Source organism: Microtus ochrogaster, chromosome 5 (genome assembly GCF_000317375.1).
Source record: "Microtus ochrogaster isolate Prairie Vole_2 chromosome 5, MicOch1.0, whole genome shotgun sequence".
In the NCBI taxonomy this organism is placed as follows: domain Eukaryota; kingdom Metazoa; phylum Chordata; class Mammalia; order Rodentia; family Cricetidae; genus Microtus; species Microtus ochrogaster.
Window position 1 is genome coordinate 81,491,385 of NC_022012.1, and position 20,086 is coordinate 81,511,470.

General features: G+C 53.3%; 5 protein-coding genes across 9 annotated transcripts in view; 3 read left to right on the plus strand and 2 right to left on the minus strand.

Annotated features, from left to right (window-relative positions):
* Positions 1-1,397, plus strand: part of Qrich1 (glutamine rich 1) — a 40,121-nt gene extending 38,724 nt beyond the window's left edge. For all 5 annotated transcript variants that reach the window (XM_013346605.2, XM_005347923.2, XM_013346606.2 and 2 more), the window contains one exon: positions 435-1,397. In XM_013346605.2, the coding sequence (XP_013202059.1) occupies positions 435-627 (193 nt within the window). In that variant the 3' untranslated portion in view covers positions 628-1,397. The remainder of the gene's footprint in view (positions 1-434) is intronic.
* Positions 1,398-1,645: 248 nt separating this feature from the next.
* On the plus strand, positions 1,646-6,860 carry Impdh2 (inosine monophosphate dehydrogenase 2). The gene is made up of 14 exons (XM_005347924.2): positions 1,646-1,853; positions 2,237-2,285; positions 2,824-2,925; positions 3,022-3,096; positions 3,415-3,621; positions 4,237-4,324; positions 4,433-4,632; positions 4,713-4,803; positions 4,898-4,993; positions 5,931-6,074; positions 6,160-6,304; positions 6,392-6,535; positions 6,617-6,700; positions 6,785-6,860. The coding sequence occupies exons 1-14, from the start codon at positions 1,660-1,662 to the stop codon at positions 6,804-6,806; spliced, it is 1,641 nt and encodes a 546-aa protein (XP_005347981.1). The 5' UTR covers positions 1,646-1,659; the 3' UTR covers positions 6,807-6,860.
* Positions 6,861-7,137: 277 nt separating this feature from the next.
* Ndufaf3 (NADH:ubiquinone oxidoreductase complex assembly factor 3) lies at positions 7,138-8,720 on the minus strand. The gene is made up of 5 exons (XM_005347927.3): positions 8,151-8,720; positions 7,854-8,049; positions 7,650-7,716; positions 7,473-7,573; positions 7,138-7,392 (listed from the first exon to the last, which is right to left on the minus strand). The coding sequence occupies exons 1-5, from the start codon at positions 8,357-8,359 to the stop codon at positions 7,276-7,278; spliced, it is 690 nt and encodes a 229-aa protein (XP_005347984.1). The 5' UTR covers positions 8,360-8,720; the 3' UTR covers positions 7,138-7,275.
* A 2,492-nt stretch (positions 8,721-11,212) lies between these two features.
* On the plus strand, positions 11,213-13,960 carry Dalrd3 (DALR anticodon binding domain containing 3). The gene is made up of 12 exons (XM_005347930.3): positions 11,213-11,392; positions 11,470-11,765; positions 11,891-12,135; positions 12,212-12,291; positions 12,372-12,500; positions 12,726-12,799; positions 12,896-12,957; positions 13,068-13,150; positions 13,233-13,409; positions 13,477-13,587; positions 13,677-13,745; positions 13,841-13,960. Exons 1-12 carry the CDS (start codon positions 11,228-11,230, stop codon positions 13,958-13,960), a joined length of 1,611 nt encoding a protein of 536 aa, XP_005347987.1. The 5' UTR covers positions 11,213-11,227.
* Wdr6 (WD repeat domain 6) lies at positions 13,598-20,000 on the minus strand. Its single transcript, XM_005347929.3, has 6 exons — positions 19,805-20,000; positions 15,389-17,870; positions 15,191-15,280; positions 14,990-15,106; positions 14,780-14,898; positions 13,598-14,703 (listed from the first exon to the last, which is right to left on the minus strand). Exons 1-6 carry the CDS (start codon positions 19,911-19,913, stop codon positions 14,240-14,242), a joined length of 3,381 nt encoding a protein of 1,126 aa, XP_005347986.1. The 5' UTR covers positions 19,914-20,000; the 3' UTR covers positions 13,598-14,239.
* Positions 20,001-20,086: the final 86 nt, after the last annotated feature.

Genomic DNA, 20,086 nt, shown 5'->3' on the forward strand with positions numbered 1-20,086 from the left:
CCCAGACAATACATGTACTGGACAGCTCGAGCTAGCTCTTCTAGGTGAAGTCTGCTGCAGCTGGGATATAGATAGACTTATATATAAATTTAATTATATATAGATATAGAAATATATATAAGTATGTATAACTAGATATATATTTAGATTTCTATATAAATCTATCTTGGACACATTCTAAGGTGTAGTAAGCAAGTACACTGGGTGATTTATCATAGCTTGTTTATATAAACAAAATAGCAGCTTGTCACTGGCCTTTACAGTAACCCCAGTTGAGTTCCTGGCATGGTGTGTGGAATGCATACAACTCTGTAGCTGTGATACACCTTCAAGTCTGCTGCCTCAAGAGCTTTCATATAATGTGTGTTTGGGAGGCCTAAGCTGGAATAGTTAAAATTATGCTATTGCCCATCTTTTACTGAAATATTCTTTAGCCCCCAGAGTGTGAAAGGCCGAAATGACACCTTTTACCTGACACCTGAGCCGGTGGTGGCTCCCAACAGCCCAATTTGGTACTCAGTCCAGCCGATCAGCAGAGAGCAGATGGGACAGATGCTGACCCGCATCCTGGTTATACGAGAAATCCAAGAAGCCATTGCCGTGGCCAGCGCAACCACCATGCACTGAGGTGCCTCAGCCTCAGTAGACAAAAAAAGAAAAAATCCAGGAAAAAACAAAGACTTTTACACTAAAGAAGAGGCCTCCATTTTTTCTTTCTTCTTTTTTCTTCTTCTTTTTTTTTTTTTGTTTGTTTGTTTGTTTTCCGGACCTAATTGTAATTACAGTGCTTTTCAGGCTACTTCTGTTAAAAATGTAAAAGGCAGCATTGTCCCTTTGAGTCTTCATAGATGTGTGGGCAGACCCCTTGATTTGTGGGGCCTTGGGATTTTGAGAGCCAGATGTCCTAAGAAGTGGCTGGCTTTTATTCTTTCTTTTTTTTTCTTTTGTCTGGGGCATGGGGAAAGGGTCTTGGACTGTTGGGACAAATATGGGCCCTTCCCTTTCACAAGGAAGATGGAGCTGCTGATGGATCAATCTCCTGGGAATCTCCACCTGACTTCGCTTTGGACTGACTACATGGAGCCACAGTTTTTTCTTCATGCTCAGACATAAACTTAGCATTTTAATGAAAGAAAAATGAGAGGAAATTCAATTATGATTTTATTAAAGACAATTTCTATTACACCCTCCTTTATGACAAGTGACATAGATGTTAAAGTAAAAACTTTACCATGCCTTTTTTTTTCTTGGCCTAACATTGAGGCCTTAAACCTGAGGCTGCTGTGCCTGATGGAATTCTTGTAACATACACTTGTGTATCATATAAAGATACCACTCTTTCTCTTATGTATTCTTATTCTAGTTGTTTATTAAGAATGACAAGCACGTCTTTTCAACATGCTAGTGGATAATGTGTCTTTATTTGGGGGAGAAATTTTTTTTGGAAAGTAGAAACAAAACTTAATTGGAATGGGCCCAGATCCAGCGTGGGAAGGAGGGGACGGCGCTGGGAGGGACGGGACAAGAAACAGCCCTCCCAGAAAAGCCCCTATGAATGCAATGAGCATGCGTCTGTTCCTCTCTACTATCTCCGCCTCCTTGTTGGGCGTGGCAACTACGCACGCCCTACGCCCTGCCGTACGCGACGCACGCTGCGTAATGACGAAATCGTCTGGTTTATATTGGCGCGGAGCAGACCGTGGAGGCCTCTGCGGCGCGGTCCTCGGAGGTGCTCGTTGGTGTCTCTCGCTTGTCATGGCGGACTACCTGATTAGCGGCGGCACGTCTTACGTGCCAGACGACGGACTCACCGCGCAGCAGCTCTTCAACTGCGGGGATGGCCTCACCTACAAGTGCGGGGCTAGGGCACCCACATGGGCGAGGCGAGGGGCCGGATGGGGGTTTCGTTGAAGGTCTGGGAGCGGACACGGGGAACAGGTTCTGGGAATTACGAATCTCCGGAGAATTACTTTGACAGGACTGGGTTGGGAAGGGTCGTTTCTACAGTACTTAGGACTTAAGTCTCGAGACTCTGTTCTCTGGACACATGGAATTGTCAGTGTGCAGGAGCACTAATGACAGCTCAGTCGGTGACAGAAAACTCCCTGTCCCTAATCCACCCATGCCATCTTGCCTGTGGCACACGGGGTCGATACAGCTCCCTGCTCAGAGCTTTATGGGATAGAGTTGGATTCTCTTGGTGTAGCCTGAGAGTCCTGCCTAATTCCCTCTACAGCGATTTTCTCATTCTTCCTGGGTATATCGACTTCACTGCGGACGAAGTGGTGAGTAAGATAATGGACTGGATTTTTCTATTTTGTTTTTGCGATCATCTCCCTATATAACTTTGGCTGGTCTAAAACTAGGTAGGTTGCCCAGACTGACCCCGAACTAGTGTCGGCTAGTTCTGAGGGAATGCTGAGATTACAGTAAGCATGTGCCACTCTGCCCATTCTAGGAATTGGGTTGTGAACATCAAGGAGGGAGGATGGTGCAGTTGGTTGATTGGTTGTTTATTTTTTTGTTTTGCTTTGGTGTTTTCAAGATAGAGTTTCTCTGTGTAGCCCTGGATGTCCTAGAACTCTTTGTAGATCAGGTTGGCCTCAAACTCAGAGATCCGCCTCCCGAGTGTGGGAATAAAGGCATCATCACGTCCAGCTGGTGATGTGGTTTGCTAATGTGAGCTACACCAGAATGGGCTTTGAGGAGTGAGGTAGAGTAAATGGGAACGGTCTTTCTGGTGAGCACTCAGGTTGCCAGGGCTGTTTTATGGACCCTGAGAAATAAGTGGTGTTTATCACTAGTGGTTCTTTATCTCCTCAGGATTTGACCTCTGCTCTAACTAAGACAATCACACTGAAGACCCCATTGGTTTCCTCACCTATGGACACTGTCACAGAGGCTGGAATGGCCATCGCAATGGCGGTGAGCCTGGAGGGTCATGGGAGGACAAGGCAGGGTGCCATCTCTGCCAAATCTTGTGTCTCTTATTCATCGCCTACTTGTGTGTTCATCTTGTAGCTTACAGGAGGCATTGGTTTCATCCACCACAACTGTACACCCGAATTCCAGGCCAATGAAGTCAGGAAAGTGAAGGTCAGAATGGCAAGGATTGTGGCCAGGTTCTCCTGGGAATTGCACAGAGGTGGAGTGGGGTGGGAGTGGAGGGTTTGTTCTGCCAACTGAGGGTCCTTTCTTCCAACTGTGGGGTTCAGTTACTGAGGAGAAAGACCGAAGATCCCATTACTTGAGCTAGTGCACAGTGCATCCGGCCCAACCATGTCCTCATTAGAGGGATTTGTTTTGGTTCTGTGGTACTGCCATAAAGGACAGATAGCCATGGACCTTATGGTTTACACCAGGAGGCCAATGAAAGTGATTTCAAAGATGCAATGACCTCACCATCTCTTCCAGAAATATGAACAGGGATTCATCACTGATCCTGTAGTCCTTAGCCCCAAGGATCGCGTGCGGGATGTTTTTGAGGCCAAAGCCAGGCATGGCTTCTGTGGTATCCCCATCACGGATACAGGACGGATGGGGAGTCGATTGATGGGCATCATTTCCTCAAGGGATATTGATTTTCTCAAGGAGGAAGAGCATGACCGTTTCTTGGAAGAGGTGGGTGCCAATAGCATAAAACAACCAATGTTTAACAACCCAGGCTGATGGAAGGCAGTTTCTTTTGCCTTGTGAATTACTGATGGCCTCATTTTCTGACCGCAAAAAACACCTGGCCATGCTTTCTAACTTTTTCGTGAGATTTTTGCATCCCTTCTCCCTGTCTCTGGTGACAGTGTCTGCTAGAATTCATGCTTTTGTTTTGTTTTGTTTTTCTAGACAGGGTTTCTCTGTGGTTTTGGAGCCTGTCCTGGAACTAGCTCTTGTAGACCAGGCTGGTCTCAAACTCACAGAGATCCGCCTGCCTCTGCCTCCCAAGTGCTGGGATTAAAGGCGTGCGCCACCGCCTGGCTAGAATTCATGCTTTTTATCCCACAAAAAAGTTAGTTCTTGAGTATCCTTTTGTTTTTCTTTGCTCTTATGTGGTTTTTCATTCTCCATGAGAGGCTGCTTCCTGTATTGTGTTCTTATTTAAGCAACGCTAATTTCAATGGTGTAATGGTTACTGAGTGCCCATCAGGAGGGGCAGGATGCGATCATGGTGGTCCTTTGATAGTATGGTCTAAGGGAAAGGGAGGCTCCTGGTCTGACTGTCTGTCCTCATGACTCCTCTAGATCATGACAAAGAGGGAAGATTTGGTGGTAGCCCCTGCAGGCATCACTCTGAAGGAGGCAAATGAAATCCTGCAGCGCAGTAAAAAGGGTGAGTCCTGCTGGGGGCTCGGTCTACAGAGAGGAACCCTTTCGTGGTGGGGGAGCCCTGAAAATGGGAAGGAGCACAGAAATAATCAGGGTCCTATCTTGTCTTCAGGCAAATTGCCCATTGTGAATGAAAATGATGAGCTGGTAGCCATCATTGCCCGGACAGACCTGAAGAAGAACCGTGATTACCCGCTTGCTTCCAAAGATGCCAAAAAGCAGCTTCTATGTGGGGCAGCCATTGGCACTCATGAGGATGACAAGTATAGGCTGGACTTACTGGCCCTCGCTGGTGTGGATGTCGTGGTTTTGGTAAGCTACAACATAAGTAGGGTGGGCCTGTAGGGCTGATTGCTATATCATGGTGTAGCTAAAACTTCTTCTTCTCCTAGGATTCTTCCCAGGGAAATTCCATTTTCCAAATCAATATGATCAAATATATCAAGGAGAAATACCCCAATCTCCAAGTCATTGGAGGCAATGGTAAGAGAAGATGGCCCTGGTGGATAAGGGTTTTTTGTTTTTTTTTTGCACTCCCTCCCCACCTGGACCTCATCATCCTTCTATTTCCCTGTAGTAGTCACTGCTGCTCAAGCCAAGAACCTCATAGATGCGGGTGTGGATGCTCTGCGAGTTGGCATGGGATGTGGTTCCATCTGCATTACCCAGGAAGGTAATAATATGCTTTGACTGGTGCCAGCGGCTCTTAGGGGAACTACACTTGAGTCCTCCAACATGGGCAACTCTAGGGCCACACAGGCCTCTTGGATGGGTGACATGGCTGGAAGCAAGACAAGTTCTTGTCGTCCCTCACCTGCCACTCCTTGCCTAGCCTGGCGTCCTTGCTCCTGCTCTGTGCCCTCTCTAAACTCTGGTCTGTTTGTTTTATTTAGCGGCTCCCAAGATCCCACCAGACATAAAGTCCCACAGTCCCAAATGCCCTTCTACTGTCAAGGGCTGCTATAGTAAGTCCGGCCTGGCGCACTGGCCCGGCCCAGCTGCCCACTGCCCGACTGCTTGGTTGACTGTAGCTGTAGCTCCCATGGTTTGTGGTGCTGTTGGGGGGCAGGGCAAACAGATGTACAGACCATGGTTTGGGGGCTGCTTGAGATCACAGCTTCTTCTAGGGCACTCATAGAGCAGGACCTCCTTCCCGAGGCAGGCCCTGCTCTGGCCACGTTTTCTGCAGTAGGCATGGCTCAATCAGTTCTTGAGCCTGCTCTCTTCTACGTTACCACTGCCCTCATCTTGCCTGAGCTACCCACTGTGCAGGAAGGGCTAGACCTGACTTTGTGCCTCTGGATACTAACTGCACGCACGGTTACTCTTTCCCTGTCTGATACCAGCTGGGCGGGGCTTCCCGGCTGCTGTGATCTGCATGTGCCTGAGGCTGCATTGGGCCCTGAGCCCTGCACACGTGTACGTGCACACTCAGAGGCAAAGCCAGCATAACAGTACTATTGAAGGCAGATGAGTAGCAGCCATCCCACACACATCTCTGTCAGCTATTGACTTGGTATAGGCATCTTTCGGAGCTCCGGGTCCTGTGAGTGGCCCCTTGTATACCACCCCAGTATCACACATCCTTCTGTTCCTCCATCTCTCAACAGTGTTGGCCTGTGGGCGGCCCCAAGCAACAGCTGTCTACAAGGTTTCTGAGTATGCTCGGCGCTTTGGTGTTCCTGTTATTGCTGATGGAGGGATCCAAAATGTGGGTCATATTGCCAAAGCTTTGGCTCTTGGGGCATCTACAGGTAAGGCTTAGTCACCTTCGGACTGGGTGGCACCCCCTTTTCTGTACTGATCAGATTCTTCCCTAGCTTACTTATTTGTTCCCAGTCATGATGGGCTCCCTCTTGGCTGCTACCACCGAGGCCCCTGGTGAGTACTTCTTCTCAGATGGTATCCGGCTGAAGAAGTACCGTGGTATGGGTTCCCTTGATGCCATGGACAAGCATCTCAGCAGCCAGAACCGCTATTTCAGGTAGGACAGGAAAACGACACCCAGCAAACCCTGCATTTCGTTTCATCCCTGTGGCAACGTTGCCCATTTCTTTGCCTGTTCCAACAGTGAAGCTGACAAAATCAAAGTGGCCCAAGGAGTTTCAGGAGCTGTGCAGGACAAAGGGTCTATCCACAAGTTCGTCCCTTACTTGATTGCTGGCATCCAGCATTCCTGTCAGGACATTGGTGCCAGGCGGTTAACCCAAGTCCGGTGAGCGTGGGTAGTTGGGGCGTGACTAGAGGGAGTGGTACAGGCAGCTACTGTCTGCATCTAATCCCTGCCTTTCCACAGAGCCATGATGTACTCTGGGGAACTGAAGTTTGAAAAGAGAACATCCTCAGCTCAGGTGGAAGGTGGTGTCCACAGCCTTCATTCGTAAGTGCCCTGTGATTGGGTGGGCGTTTCTGCCAGCCTCAGACCCTCCTTCCTGCTCTGCTCACAGGTGGTCTCTGCCTACAGGTATGAAAAGCGCCTTTTCTGAAGAGATCCAGTATATGCCTTGAATTTTTCAATAAAAGTTTTGAAAGAAAAAAGTGACAATTGATCTTTGAGTTCAATAGGCACATGGAAATTTGTAGCCACCATCACAGATGTTATGTGTGGCAGAGCATTGGGTACTGTGTGGAAGCTAGTTAGTTCTAGCTTGAAAGTCAGGAAAGCTATTGTGTTCTCCTTGAACCTGCACAGGAGCAAGTAGGGAGCAAGTAGGGAACCCCGGGAGGCAGGGAGGACATGGAATCCTACACTGGCTGAAGACAGTTAACCCTTACATTTCCAAACCCCCAGTCAGTAGACACACCCAGCAACACGACTGATCTTTGTACATAGAAGTTATTATTCTAGGTAAGCATGACAAGTGGTGAAAGTGCCCACAGGCAGAGGGTTGGGAAAGCACTGTGCATCCCTGCACTCTGCAAAGTGCCAGTGCCCTCTTTGACTCTTCTGAGGTTTCATTCTGCGGCTTGACCCAAAGAGGGGAGTATAGTCTCTCCAGGAGGGGGAATGAGGGCAGCTCCTGTCACTCGGCCTTCATGACACAGGAAGTTGAAAGTGGCACAAGCATTGGGCTGCAATGAAAACAGCAGAATTGGCATGGATGGGATAAATAAGCCTGGGCTGGGCTGGATTTCCACGTCTGAAGACCTACCGTATCCTGCACCTCCACAGCGATCCCCCGCTGCCTCATGGCCTGTAGTACTTGGGGGTGCAGCCGCTCAGTTTTGTTTCCAGTGCCCACCACAACAATCTCTAAGAAAGGGGAGACAACCATGTGTTGAGGGTCTGAAGTAGGCCACTTAGGACACAGCCCTACCCACGCCCATACCTATTCTAGGCTCCAGCATCCAGAAAAGGGAGAAGCTCTCTTCAGTGATATCCTGATGAGACCCCACCTGTATGGGAGAAGAGGCCATTCAACATGTCAAGTCGACACAGCCTTTACCCACAGCGATACTAAATAAAGTTAAATTTTTTAGGAGGGCACGGCTTCTGGCTCTAGGCTTCAATTCCACTGCAGGATGGGGCTCACATTCCACTGGACCACCGTCTGTGGGAGCAACGCGCAGGGTCCAAACACGCGGTTTCCGTTGATCGTGAAACCTCTGCTGTTGTAGCTGTCTATGTACACGGCCTGAGGGAACTCATTTTGCAGCAGGGAGATGCGCGTCCGCTGGTACAGCTCATCATCCGCGGGAGAGAGCCGGTGGCCACGTCGCGGGGTCGTCCTGCGGAGGGCTAAAGTCAGAGGCTCGTGGCTAGGCCGGACTACTCTGGGGGACGGAAAGTTCTGTAGTCCTGTGGTCAGGGGCGGGGCAGGGGGACTCACCACAGCGGATAGACGAGGCGACAGAGCCGCGCAGGCTGCGCTCTGTACAGGCAGCGAAAGGCAAGAGCCGCGGCCATGGCTGCACGGCGCGTAGTAACCGGGTCGCAGGAGGGATGGGATCGAAACGCTGTGAGGCTCAGCGCGGCCACAGCGCCCCTTGCGTCCCGGAGGGCACTGCGCAACTTGGCCCGCGCGGTGGGCACCGACATCTGTCTTAGCCGACTCGGTCCCCCGTGCGGTTCTTGTGCCAACACCTGTTGCCCACCCCGCCGCAGGCAGGCCTGCACCGACTGTCCCTAAGGAGTGGGGGACACCTGCTGGCACGGGTGCCCTCGGGGTATTGTTTAGGCCACAGCTGCGGCCTGCTCCTCGGGTTCTCAGCCATTATCCCGGGCTCCCGGGGCCCGGGGCGGGGCAGCCGCGCACCTGGCCCTGCTATGAACACCTGGTCAGGGTGTGGTGCCAGCCTCCGGGGCCCTAATCCCAGGCTTTGGAGACTCGGGCTCCGTGGGCGGGGCGGGTGGCTAAGGTTTCCCCAGCGAGGCTCGAAATCGCTGCCCGCCCCAACCGCCACCCGCGCGACCGTTGGCCGCAGCGCGGCGCTCCAGGAGAGGCGTGGCCGGGCGTGGATTGGCTTCGCGGGAGCGCGAGGGGGTGTGGCCAGAGGGCTTCTCCTTAAAATGGCTCCAAGTCTGCCGCCTGCTAGAGCCAGCGGAAGGGCACGCCGTAGCAGTGCTGGAGTAGCTTCGGGTGGGACTCACTGGGCCGAGCCGGACCAGACGTCAAGTAGACAGCGCCTGGAGCAGCACGCTGCCCTCGCACGCTCTGCGTGCGCGTATCGAGTCTCCCTACCCCTGTCCTGAGCCGAGTCTAGGGCCTACTGGGCAAGCTGGCGGCGCGCGGCTTGGGCATCTCTGCGCACCGGTTCTGTCCTGGCCTCAGGGGAACTTGGTCGCGTTTTCTATCCGCTGGACAAGACGGGTGGGATGCTCGACACCATCGGGTCTTGGCTATGGGGTTCTTGCAGGGCCGGTTGCAATGGGTTCTGGGGAGGCTGTCCTGCCGCTGCTATGTGGGCCGGTTTGGCCCCTGGCACTTCATGAGCTGGCAGCGTCACCGGACAAAGAGCCCCGAACCTTGGGGTGTCCCACAAGTGGACGCGTGGGTTTACTTCCTCTCGGGTCCCACGGGATCGCTTCCCTCTTGGCGAATTCCGAAGCCCGCCCCGTCACCGTACCAGTGGCTCCGGCTGTTTGGACCTCACAGAGCTAATCCTTCATTTCTGATCTAATCCGGATTGGGACCTAGTCCCTGGGGAGGCCCCCACCTTCTATTGTTCTGGGGCCCAGGTGAGCGCCTCGTTCTCACTAGACTGGATTACAACACCTACTTGTCTGCCCAACTGGAAAGGGATGGGCGGGTTCCGGTTTGGCCCCAGGGCGAGTGACCTGGGGGCAGGAGCCGTCCTCCAACGGCTGGACAGCGGGCAACGGAATCCCAAAAGCAGCTGTTGTCTCCAGAGCATTCCAGCTGCGCTTGGATTTCGTTCCCTGCTCTCCTGCCTGAGCAGCGCCCTGGCCCAGATGAGGCGGTCTCTACCCTCAGAAACACTGCTGGGCCATTCTGATCTCCATCTCTCAGGTGCACCCTCAGGCTGATGGTGGCAAGCAGAGACGACGAAAAGTGCTCAAGCTGATGGCCAGCTCTGGAATCCCCGGAGAACACTAGCGGGAGGTCCTGGGTCCTCTCTGTAGGGCCGCAATGGCGGTGAGTCCCACAGGGCCGCCCAGCCCGCAGCTCGCTATAGATAGCTCTTCACTTCCTGGGGAAAAACCACCCCAACCGTCTTCATGGAGGGAGAGAGCTTAAATCACCAACTGTCGGTGGGTCCCAGCCCGGCCAGCAGCTGTACCCACAGCATAAGGAAAGTGCTTTGGAATGACACGATCACTCCCGTTGAGTGGGCACCCAAGAAGCCATCGGGAATGTCGTGTCCGCCCAGTGCTCTTTCGGCACCTCCCAAACAGGGCCTCAGAGCCCTGGCCCCGAGAGAGGAGCCTTGCTAAACTTTTCTTATCCCTAGAGTTCACTCTTCTCCGGAGCAAAGTTCACTAGTTGGATTCATTCATTACTGGGGGAAGTGGGAGACTTAAGTTACATTGAAATGAAAGCGTCTGGACAGGAAAGCTTTCCCACAGTATGCTGATTCCTTGGGTCTTCTCATGATCACATTTAATTGTCTCAAACTGACCAGTTATCTAAATAAAGAACAATCAAAGGTGCCGGTAACAACAGGTTAAAGGAAAAACATTAAAGGCTGGTAATTCTGGAAATTATGATGACTTAATTCCTCAAGTATCAAGAGGTGCAATTCTATCAGGTTGTTCTTTTATTGGGAATAAAGGCACACCATACCAATGAGGAAAGGCGTGCAAATGATTGGAAAGAATTCAAGGTTTTTTTTTCTTTGCTTTTCAAGTAGGCAGTAAAGTGTCTTTAATGGAAGATGGGAGTGGTAGTGCACAACATTAATCCCAGCACTCGGGAGACGGATGTAGGTGGATCCCAGTGAGTTTGATCCCAGCCCGGTCTATCTACAAAGCTAGTTCCAGGACAGCCAAGGCTGTTACACAGGGAAAACCCTGTCTCGAAAAACCAAATAGTGTCTTTAATGATACAGCCTTACTCCACTGACAATTTGTCTGACATTTAAATCTTGTTTAAATGGGGCATAAAATGAAACATCACATAAGCACAAAGATATGAAGCTTTGACCAAATGTCTCGCCTGGTGACAAAGACCCACCACCAAATTAATAAATAAATAAGAATGACGATGAAAAAAAAAACCCTAGGCGCAAAAATGACCCCGAGATTTTGGGTGTAGGGCTCACGAATGCAGGAACGGCCGTCGGAGGAACACTGGAAGCGGTGGGTTGAATGTAGGCTTACTCGGCACGCTCCAACACTCTAATCCACTCAGGAGGGTCCACTGCCTGATCCCCGCCCCAGCCAAGCGAACCTCCCGGAAGCTCTAAGGCTAATTTACTTCCTGTTCCTCTTACTCTTCCGGTCGCCATGGCGACAGGGCGCCTTGGCGTGGGGGAGACACTGGAGGCCCTTAACGCCGCAATGGGCCCTGGTAGCCCGGTGTGGTTCAAAGAAACGCACGCCCGGCACTTGCGTGTCCGCGACTTCTTGGCGCCGCGAAGCGCGCTACAGGCGCGCTTCGGGGACGGGCAGGTGGGTGCGAGCTGGTCAGGGATCTACAGCCCGTTCCAGGCCAACTAGGGTCCACTCACACGCCCATCTGCCCGCAGGTGCCAGAGTGTGTGTTCCGTGCGGTCGCCGGCCTGCAGGGTCCAGGGGTGGCCCCTGTATTGCGCTGCGCGTCAACACCCGCGGGTTTATCGCTCCAGCTACAGCGGCCCGCGGTCTTCGAGCGTGTACTCGGTGCCCTGGCTTCCTATACTACTCCCGCCAAGCCTGCCTCGCCGGGCCCGCGGATTATTCTGCATTGTCCCGCATTGCGCGGCAACCCGGGCACACTTCGCCTGAGCCAGCTGCGTGCTGTGCTCGTGGCCGACCACCTAGCGCGGACGCTACGTACTCATGGGTAAGCGCGCGTGTTCCAGTCTGCAGTGGCATAAGACTGACCCTTTGGGGACAGACGCGGAAGGTGGGAAGTGATGGTGATCTGGACCTGGTTCGCAGGCTGAGACAGCCACCTTTGCTTTGTAGGGTATGTGTGTGTCCAGTGCCCTCGGTGCGGGACTCGCACATGACAACTTTCCTGCAGAAACTTCTGGTGGACTGGCCCACTACCTCGAAGTGTGCCTCAACCGAAACCTTGAGGACCTGTGTGTTTGCAGAACTTAATTCTAAAGAGACAGTGCCCCCTGGAGTCCTAGGCCGACTGTGTCTGAAGGAACTTGTAGAAAAGAGACGTTCAGCTGGCTATGACCCCAGCATAGACAACTGTTTGGGTAGGACAGTGGCCAAAACACGGGTGGGGGACCTCTACACTGCCAAGCACTTTAGTGCCTCTCTTGTTTTCTGTAGTGACTGAGGATCTGCTCTCTGTGCTGTCTGAGCTGCAGGAGGCTGTGCGCCATTGGCCAGAGGGCAGCCACCCAGGCCTGGTTAGTGGCTCCAGTCTTGACCTCTGCCCAAACTAGTTTTCTGCATCTTTATAATAACTCTCCTGTCTCTCTCTACTCAGGCTGGAGATCCAGACGCTGGTGTGGATGGCTGCATGGTTGTGCACGTGGTGAGCTGTGAGGAGGCGGTGCAGCAACAAAAGTTGGATCTGCTTTGGCAAAAATTAGATGACCAGGCTCCTCTCAAACAGGTTGGTTTTCAAAAGTAAACCACCTTGAAGGTTTTTGAAGGCCCTTGAAAACCCAAAGGGCCTGTAGAGCACGGGTTCAGGCTGACGTGAGGGCCAACGAAGTTGGACTGGGTCTTGAGGAGGTACTGAGACTGGTGGTTACAGATGGGAGAAGTAACCAATGTAGGCTCCCTGGAGACTGCAGGGGAGGCCACCTGGACTGAGCCCTTTGGCGTTCTCTCACAGAAGCACCTGGTCTGTGGCCCAGTGAAAGTAGCTGGTGTACCTGGCACCCTGATGACTGCCCCTGAGTACTACCAGTGAGTGAGTTGGCAGGCAGACCAGCCAAAGCCGGGGCAGCTGAGATGTGGGGATGGGCTTCCACTGGGACTTTGCTCACTGGCTTTCTTTCCTAGGCTCAGATACACTCAGGTGTGTAAGGCCTCAGCACTGAAGCATGGTGGGAACCTGGCACAAGGTATACCTGGGAGACCCTGCTTGTGCCCTGAAGAACCGGCAGGTCATTTAAACCTCTAGTCCTTGTTCCTTGTCTGTAGGCACTGATCAGCCTGTATCTCTCACCCCCAGATCCAGCCTGGACCAAGACCTTTGATGTCCTCTCTGTGGCCACCATCAAATTTGAGATGCTAAGCACAGCTCCACAGAACCAAGTAAGCCTGGGTATGTCACAATACTAAGCCCGAGGAGGACGGTGTAGTGCCCATGCCCTCTACAGCTGGATCCATCCCCTAGCTCCTGCTGGCCGACAGCACCACCTCCACGAAGGGCACAAAGAGTGGCACTTTTGTCATGTACAACTGCGCCCGCCTCGCCACGCTCTTCGAGGGTTACAAACATGGGGTGGAGCGAGGTCTGTATCCCACCTTTCCACTTGTGAGCAGCCTGGATTTCTCACTCCTCCATGACGAGGTGAGTGCTCCTCCTGAGAAATGGCCACAAGCAGAGGACTTGGTCTTAGCACCCTTGTCTCCCACAGGGTGAGTGGCTGCTGCTTTTCAACAGTGTCCTTCCCTTCCTGGACCTGCTGAGGCAGACTGGGCGCCTGGCCAGCACCCCAGGGCTGCACACCCCTGTACGCACAGAGACGGTGAGGCACAGACACTACACACTAGTCTTTATTCTGGGTTGTGACACAAGAACAAGACAACAGCTCAGTGATTCAACCTCTATCTCTAGGTGTGCAAGTTCCTGGTGCAGCTCAGCATGGATTTCAGCTCATACTACAACCGAGTACACATTCTAGGGGTGAGCATACAGCAGAAGGGCGTCTGTGGGCAATGCAGGGGACACAGGGTAAGGATGAGGGGAACAAGAGGATGAGCCTGGGTTTTTTCTTTCAGGAACCTCGGCCACACCTCTTTGGTCAGATGTTTGCCCGCCTACAGCTTCTGAGGGCAGTACAAGAGGTGTTCCACACAGGTTTGGCTATGTTGGGCCTCCCTCCGCTGAGCCACATCTAAGGGCCCAATAGCTGGGAATGTTTACAAAGTCACCAAATGGGAAAAAGACAAAACCTCACAAATGTTGGACACCTAAAGCCAAAATAAATAGTTTCATCCCACTGTGGACAGTGAGGCATATTCTTGGTCCACCTACGTAGCACAATACTGGAGTATTGGAGTCAAGAACCTATGGACTGCCTCACTTCCTCAAAGCTCACTGAGTATGAGCAGACAGCGGATCCCTGCTCCACTGTCTACAGGCAGGCCCATGCTCAGTGCTCTAACCACTGAGATAACTCAGTCGTACCAGTTGTAAACCTCAAGTCCCTGACCTGCAAGAGCACAGCGGTGGCCAAACTCAGGGCTCACAGGCCAGCAGTCCATGTCAGCCACATCTGGCACATGGTACACAGTGCTATTCATGAAAGCAGGTTCACCACGCCCCAGACGCCAGAAGGTCAGCCGCTGGTCTATGGAGGCTGAGACCATGAGGCTGGGACTTAGGATCTTTATGCCTGTCACATGGGCAGCATGTGCACAGGGGACAGAATATTCCTCTAGGACACACAGCTGTGGCACCAGCTCAGCCTTCCCATCAGCCTCTTCCAGCTCTGGCATCTTCACAACAAGGTTGAAGACATGGAGGGACCCATCCTCACTGCCACTGGCCACAAGATGGTGGCCCTCAGGTGTAGGCAGGGTGTCTAGGCTGTTGACACCACAGCTATGGGCCTGGACGGTCAAGCAGGGAGTGCCCAGCTCTGGAGGAAGAGAGTGGCTATTAGGGTCCTGCTTTCATCTTGTGTGAGAGGTGGTGAAGGATGTCACACTACTTACGGTAGGGAAGCCCAGGATGTGCTGGGGACCCCAGGGTAGTGGAGCCGCGGTCCATGGCAGTGGTGAGATCCCAGAAGGCCAGGCTGCCATCTGTAGCTGCACTGCACAGGAGCAGCCTCCTGGAAGCCAGGAGAGGGCAGCCAGATCAGTGAAAGGGATGGGAAGACAACGGGAGCCCCTACCCAATCTAGACAGGACAGCCTCTCTCACCGCCGCTGGTTAGGTGCCTCATGTGTGAAGGAATGGACTTTGAGAACACACCGCTTGTGGTGGAAAGTCTCAGCAAGGAGATGCAGAATCCGCCCAGAGTCCTCCAAGAGAAAAAGCCTGGGGGCGGGGAGGCAGCTCAGAACTCATCCTGGAGAGCTCATACCCTATCTCCCCCTATGACCATGGTCCCCAAGTGCTTACCTCACTGCTCCATCACTACAGGCTGCAGCCACAAGGGGGCCATGACCAGGCTTATCGGAATCAAACTCACAAATAGCAAGAGACATATACCTGCAGGGAGAACACAGCTGTCAGGTGGAGCCTACAAGCTAGGAGACCCCTGCCTGTAGCTTCCCTACAATGATCCCGATCAACACCATGACAGGGAGTGCACATTACCTGGTCTCAGGGTCCACTTTGACCATCCGATGCCGGTTGCGCTGCCGGTCCCAGTACTCAGCTAGCCGGTGGGATGAAAGGTGCAAGACGTGGCAGGCAAGGCGGCTTGGGGAGCTGGGGTCAGGAGTGACCATAAGGCTGAAGCAGTGCATCTCGGCTCGACCCCCTGCAGACACTACATTAGCAGTGAGACCTGGTCGAGAATCACCTGGGCCACGTGGATGGCCAATGCCCCACACTGCCAGAGCACGCACCGAAGAGATATGGTTACACACAGATGTGAGTGCATGTGCTGAGCCTGTAGTTGTGGGAAGCGCTAGGACACAGACAGTAGTGTCCTCACTGGATGTGATCACGATGTCAATAAAGCCAGGCCCCTCACTGCCAGGCTCCACGTAGTCAGGCTGCTCCAAGCTGGGTATGTCAAATTCAGGGCCCAGGGTTATAGTGCCCACACGTTTTACGCATGTGATTTCACGGCCGTGCAGACCCTCTCGAAGAATAATATTTGGCCGAGTACAGCCACCTAGAGCCCGATAGAGCATGACATCACCATCCTTAAGGTAGGCAAAGGCCATGGCTGACTCAGTATCAGAAAAGGCCCAGGAGCGGTGCCCTCCACCGCAGCTGACGTTATGTAGCTTCTCATGGGACCGGGGGTTCCACACTACAAATTCATTGGCATGGAAACCCAAGATAACCATGCTTCCATCAGGTACCATGCGAAGCCCAGTTATCCAATTCATGCCTCGACAGCATTTCTGCCTTAGGATTGGCTGGAGCTTACCGCCATGAACAAAGAGCTGGAAGTAGCCACCATCGCGGCCTGTGCTGAATACATAGCCACCGTGGCAAGTAATTGAGGTCACACCCTGTTTCCCATGCAGAGAACGGAGCATGGATACTGGGACTAACCCTGTTGCAACATTCTCAGACCCACCGCTGCCACCCCCAGTTCCAGGTGCCTCAGCTGCAGTAATAGCCTTGCTTCCAACCCGAGGATTTTTGAACAGACATGGTCTGGCAGGGAAGAGCATCACAGAGCCACGGCGGTCCCCACACACCAGGAAGTCACCTGGGGGCAGGAAGGCACTACATGTGTGCCATCTCTGCCTGCTTGGGGGAAGCAGGTACCGGCAACGTTCCTTGACAAAGATGGCCTTGCCAGTGGGTGCAGCTGAGATCTCTAAGCAAGCTACTACCCCACCAGGGCCTGATGCCAACAGCAGAAGCTCCTCATAGCCACGGAGGGCCCAGCTCAGGCTGTGAACCTTCCCGCGGAACAGGTTCTTGTCGACAGCAGCAGTGGGAGTGTTGATGGGGACAACCTTGACAAGACCCTCCCCATTGGCCAAGGCACAGAGTCCAAAGCCCTCGGGTCCAGGCGCTGCTTCCAGCAGGCAGTAAGACTGAAATCGGTTGTCCTCCAGCAGCTGCTCCCAGGATTTGACCTCAAGGTCGTAGAGGTACAGGGCCCCTACATCGGTCACTGCCAGTACTCGCCAAGAACCAGCCAGAGTCACAGCCTTGAGGGCACCTGGCCGGCTAGGGGACTTGAAGGACAGAGCTGAGACACCCAAGCCTGGGTATCCACGACCTACCAGGTGCCAGAGTCGTATGCCTGAGTCATCACCCCCAGTGATCACCCAGGCTTGCTTCTCATGAGTAGCAATGGCCCGGATCCCACGGCCCTGGTGGCCCCGAAAGGCTTGCAGGATCTCACCTTCGTGGTTCCACACCAAGCAGGCACAGTCCTCGCCTGCACTAATAAGATAATTCTCTAAGAGCTTCACCTGCCACACACGGGCACTATGTCCAAAGCAGTGACCAATATTCTGCACCTGACCCCCAGGCACCCGGAGGTCGCCCACCTTCCAGATACGGACACTTCGATCTTCAGAAGCAGTTGCCAGCAGGCCCTTGCTCTCCAGATAGGACATGCTGAAGACGATACCCATGTGTCCACTGACCCGCCGGTCAGGTGCCACAGGTTTGTCATCTGTTAATGCAGTTGCTGGATACCAGACCAGGAGCTCGTTGGAAATGGCACCTGCCACTATGGTCAGTTCCTTCCAAGTGTCTCCAATCAGGCAGGCTGAGGAGAGGGTGCACCTATCTGTGCAGGGGACGTCCTGCAGCACGCACCCTATCACTGGGTCATACAGCACCACTGAGTTGTGGCCCAGGGCCAGGGCTATATTACCCTCGAGCCAGCGTGCATCCCAGATCCAGTCGGACATGTTCCACAGATTAGAGCGCCAGAGCTCTCGAAGATGGCTTTGACCCCAGCTAACTTTCACAATTCTGAGTCCCTTACTGCCAAACGCAGCTATCATGGCCTCAGAGTCAAGGTCTCCTTTGGGCTCTGGTCGCACTCGGAGCCCATGGATAAGATAGTGGCCAAGCAGGCTCTGCACTCGTTTCAACATCCGGAGATGCCCACCAAGGTCCAGGTTGTATACCAGTAAGTCAGGTCCCTCACCTAGACGGAGGGAAAGACCACATCAGAGCTGCTCACCTAATGCTATGTGACAAGATGGGAGCAGAACACTGCTTAGCATGTAACTTAACATATCGGACACAAAGTCCTAGTAGTCCTGGCCTCAGCTTTAGCAAGGCTTCTATTGCAAAATGCATGTGCCTCTGAGTCACTTGTTTCTGTGGTGATGTTCTCTCAGCCCAGGTTGGCTTTAAATTAAAAATCCTCTTGCCTCAGCCTCCCAACCTGGGATTATAGCACTGTGCCATTGTGTCTGGCTATCAATTATCCTTAATGTATAGTCACTAGGAACTCCCCCTGGTGTCCATCATTCAACCCTCTTCTGCTCTAGGCCCCAAATTCTCAGCTTGATCCATCTCTACATGAATCCTCCCTGAGGGAAAAGGCTGTGTCACCTTTTCACCCTTTAGGCCTATAACCAGCATCCCTCCTTAGTCAGAAACCCTGTGCGGATTCAGAAGCAATGGCGGGGCATGAGTGGGGAGCAGAGGCAGCCCAAGCTTTGTAGACAGGTGGCTAGGCTTGAGTTCTGGCCCCACCACTGGACAGTGGGAACCCTGCTAGGAGACTGAGTCTTAGGAGGCCTAACCAGCACCAGACAGCAACAACAAAGTGCCCTTGGAAGGTAGCAAGTCCCTGCACAGGAGGCTGGAGAGATGGCTCACTGGTAAGGGCTCTGACTGCTCTTCCAGGGGACCCGGGTTCAATTCCCAGCACCTACATGGCAGCTCACAACTGTCTGTAACCCCAAGATCTGACAGGGTTAAACCTAGACAGCTTCTTCTGTGTTACCCACATTCCTAACTTATGCTCAGAGGCTTGTCCAGTGCCCCCTTCTGGCTTGTGCAGTATCTCCTCTTCTATGCAAGCTTACAATTCCTGGGCAATCTCTTACACCCCCATACCCGTGTGTATAGAACCCACAGACGCATCCAGAATCAGACTCTCAGCTTCCTTTTGGCCACCCTGCAGCTGTTTCCCACCATCTCATCCTCCCCAAGTCATTTCAGTTGCTCATTGCCAGGCACTGCCCATGCCCAGCCGGAACTCGGGGGCTCAACATTACTCCTCTCCTATTGTTCTCTATCTCCTCTTTCTTCAGAGTCTGCACATTTCACTTCCAGAAGAGGTTGCTGGCCCCACCTCCAGAGAGTTTAGCTCACTGGAGCAACCCGACATTTGCACCACCAGCCCCCCCACCCTTATCAATTCTAGATTATACCCTCACCACATGGGCATACACACAACCCTGTTGGGACTAATGATGACTGACCCCAAGACACACTAGTCAGTGCTAGGGACCTATAGAAAACCTACCACCACTGGTGACGTCACCAGAGCCTAGAGGCTTGGCATTAGACCTTTACAACCAACCCCTGGGCATGTGATTACTGACCCAGTCGACCCAGAGCCCCAACCATCCCAGGAGGGCCCTCAGTCCCGGTCTCTCCCAGCACTGTGCTACTCAGATTAGTATCGGACGCTAATTTTGGCGACCAAACCCTGTTCGGGTCCCTCATCTTTGGGGGCGGAGCTCACCCTACCCAAACTGCTGCCACGCCCCCTGGGGCTGCTCATTCTTTACCTCCCCACTCGTTTAGATCATGTGAGCTCATTTAGGGGTGCACACGCCCTCCCCCCAACATGGAATGCCTGCATCCCCCCCACACGCCTTCCCACGTCTCTGCCCACCCTTATACTGCAATTGATGAAGAGCTGCCACGGCTACGACAGACTTTTGTCTCTCGAGCCCCGCCCTCCGCGGGCAGGTCCTCCGACCCAGCCTTATCCCACGGCCAATCTCCAGCCCACTGCCCATCCTCCTCTCCGGGGCATCCCTTTGTCCCGGGGCGACCACCCCAGGGGACCGGCTAGTTCTTCGCCCGCTAGCGCAACGAGAGCCGATCAAGCCTCACCCGCCAGCAGCCGGTCCCCAACGCACTCCAGACCCGTGACCGGGAGGAGTATGAGCTCCGAGGTTGCCCGCGGCCAGATGAAGTCCCGGAGAGCCTCCAGAACCTCCATGTTGCTCCTCAAGCTGCCGCAGCGGCCACAACCAGAAGAGAGCTGCGTTCTCGCGAGAAGCGGCCGCCTGCTGAAGAGCCGCGGTGCAGACCTCCCGAGCCCTTAGCTACAGGTAGCCGAGCCCCTGCGCTCGGCCGCGGCCGTCCAATGACGACGCTCTGCCCACGCGAGCC

Excerpts from the sequence above, each read along its gene's own strand:
- Ndufaf3 (XM_005347927.3), bottom strand. The coding sequence starts at position 8,359 with ATGTCGGTGCCCACCGCGCGGGCCAAGTTGCGCAGTGCCCTCCGGGAC. Across the intron at positions 8,050-8,150 it reads CGCCTCGTCTATCCGCTGTG|GACGACCCCGCGACGTGGCC; the intron begins GTGAGTCCCCCT and ends AGCCCTCCGCAG. Across the intron at positions 7,574-7,649 it reads GATGCTGGAGCCTAGAATAG|AGATTGTTGTGGTGGGCACT; the intron begins GTATGGGCGTGG and ends CCCCTTTCTTAG.
- Dalrd3 (XM_005347930.3), top strand. The coding sequence starts at position 11,228 with ATGGCGACAGGGCGCCTTGGCGTGGGGGAGACACTGGAGGCCCTTAAC. Across the intron at positions 11,766-11,890 it reads CGGACGCTACGTACTCATGG|GGTATGTGTGTGTCCAGTGC; the intron begins GTAAGCGCGCGT and ends TTTGCTTTGTAG. Across the intron at positions 12,292-12,371 it reads AGGGCAGCCACCCAGGCCTG|GCTGGAGATCCAGACGCTGG; the intron begins GTTAGTGGCTCC and ends CTCTCTACTCAG.
- Wdr6 (XM_005347929.3), bottom strand. The coding sequence starts at position 19,913 with ATGGAGGTTCTGGAGGCTCTCCGGGACTTCATCTGGCCGCGGGCAACC. Across the intron at positions 15,107-15,190 it reads TGTAGTGATGGAGCAGTGAG|GCTTTTTCTCTTGGAGGACT; the intron begins GTAAGCACTTGG and ends CCCCGCCCCCAG. Across the intron at positions 14,899-14,989 it reads GAGGCACCTAACCAGCGGCG|GAGGCTGCTCCTGTGCAGTG; the intron begins GTGAGAGAGGCT and ends CCTGGCTTCCAG.
- Impdh2 (XM_005347924.2), top strand. The coding sequence starts at position 1,660 with ATGACGAAATCGTCTGGTTTATATTGGCGCGGAGCAGACCGTGGAGGC. Across the intron at positions 3,622-4,236 it reads ATGACCGTTTCTTGGAAGAG|ATCATGACAAAGAGGGAAGA; the intron begins GTGGGTGCCAAT and ends TGACTCCTCTAG. Across the intron at positions 6,305-6,391 it reads AGCCAGAACCGCTATTTCAG|TGAAGCTGACAAAATCAAAG; the intron begins GTAGGACAGGAA and ends CTGTTCCAACAG.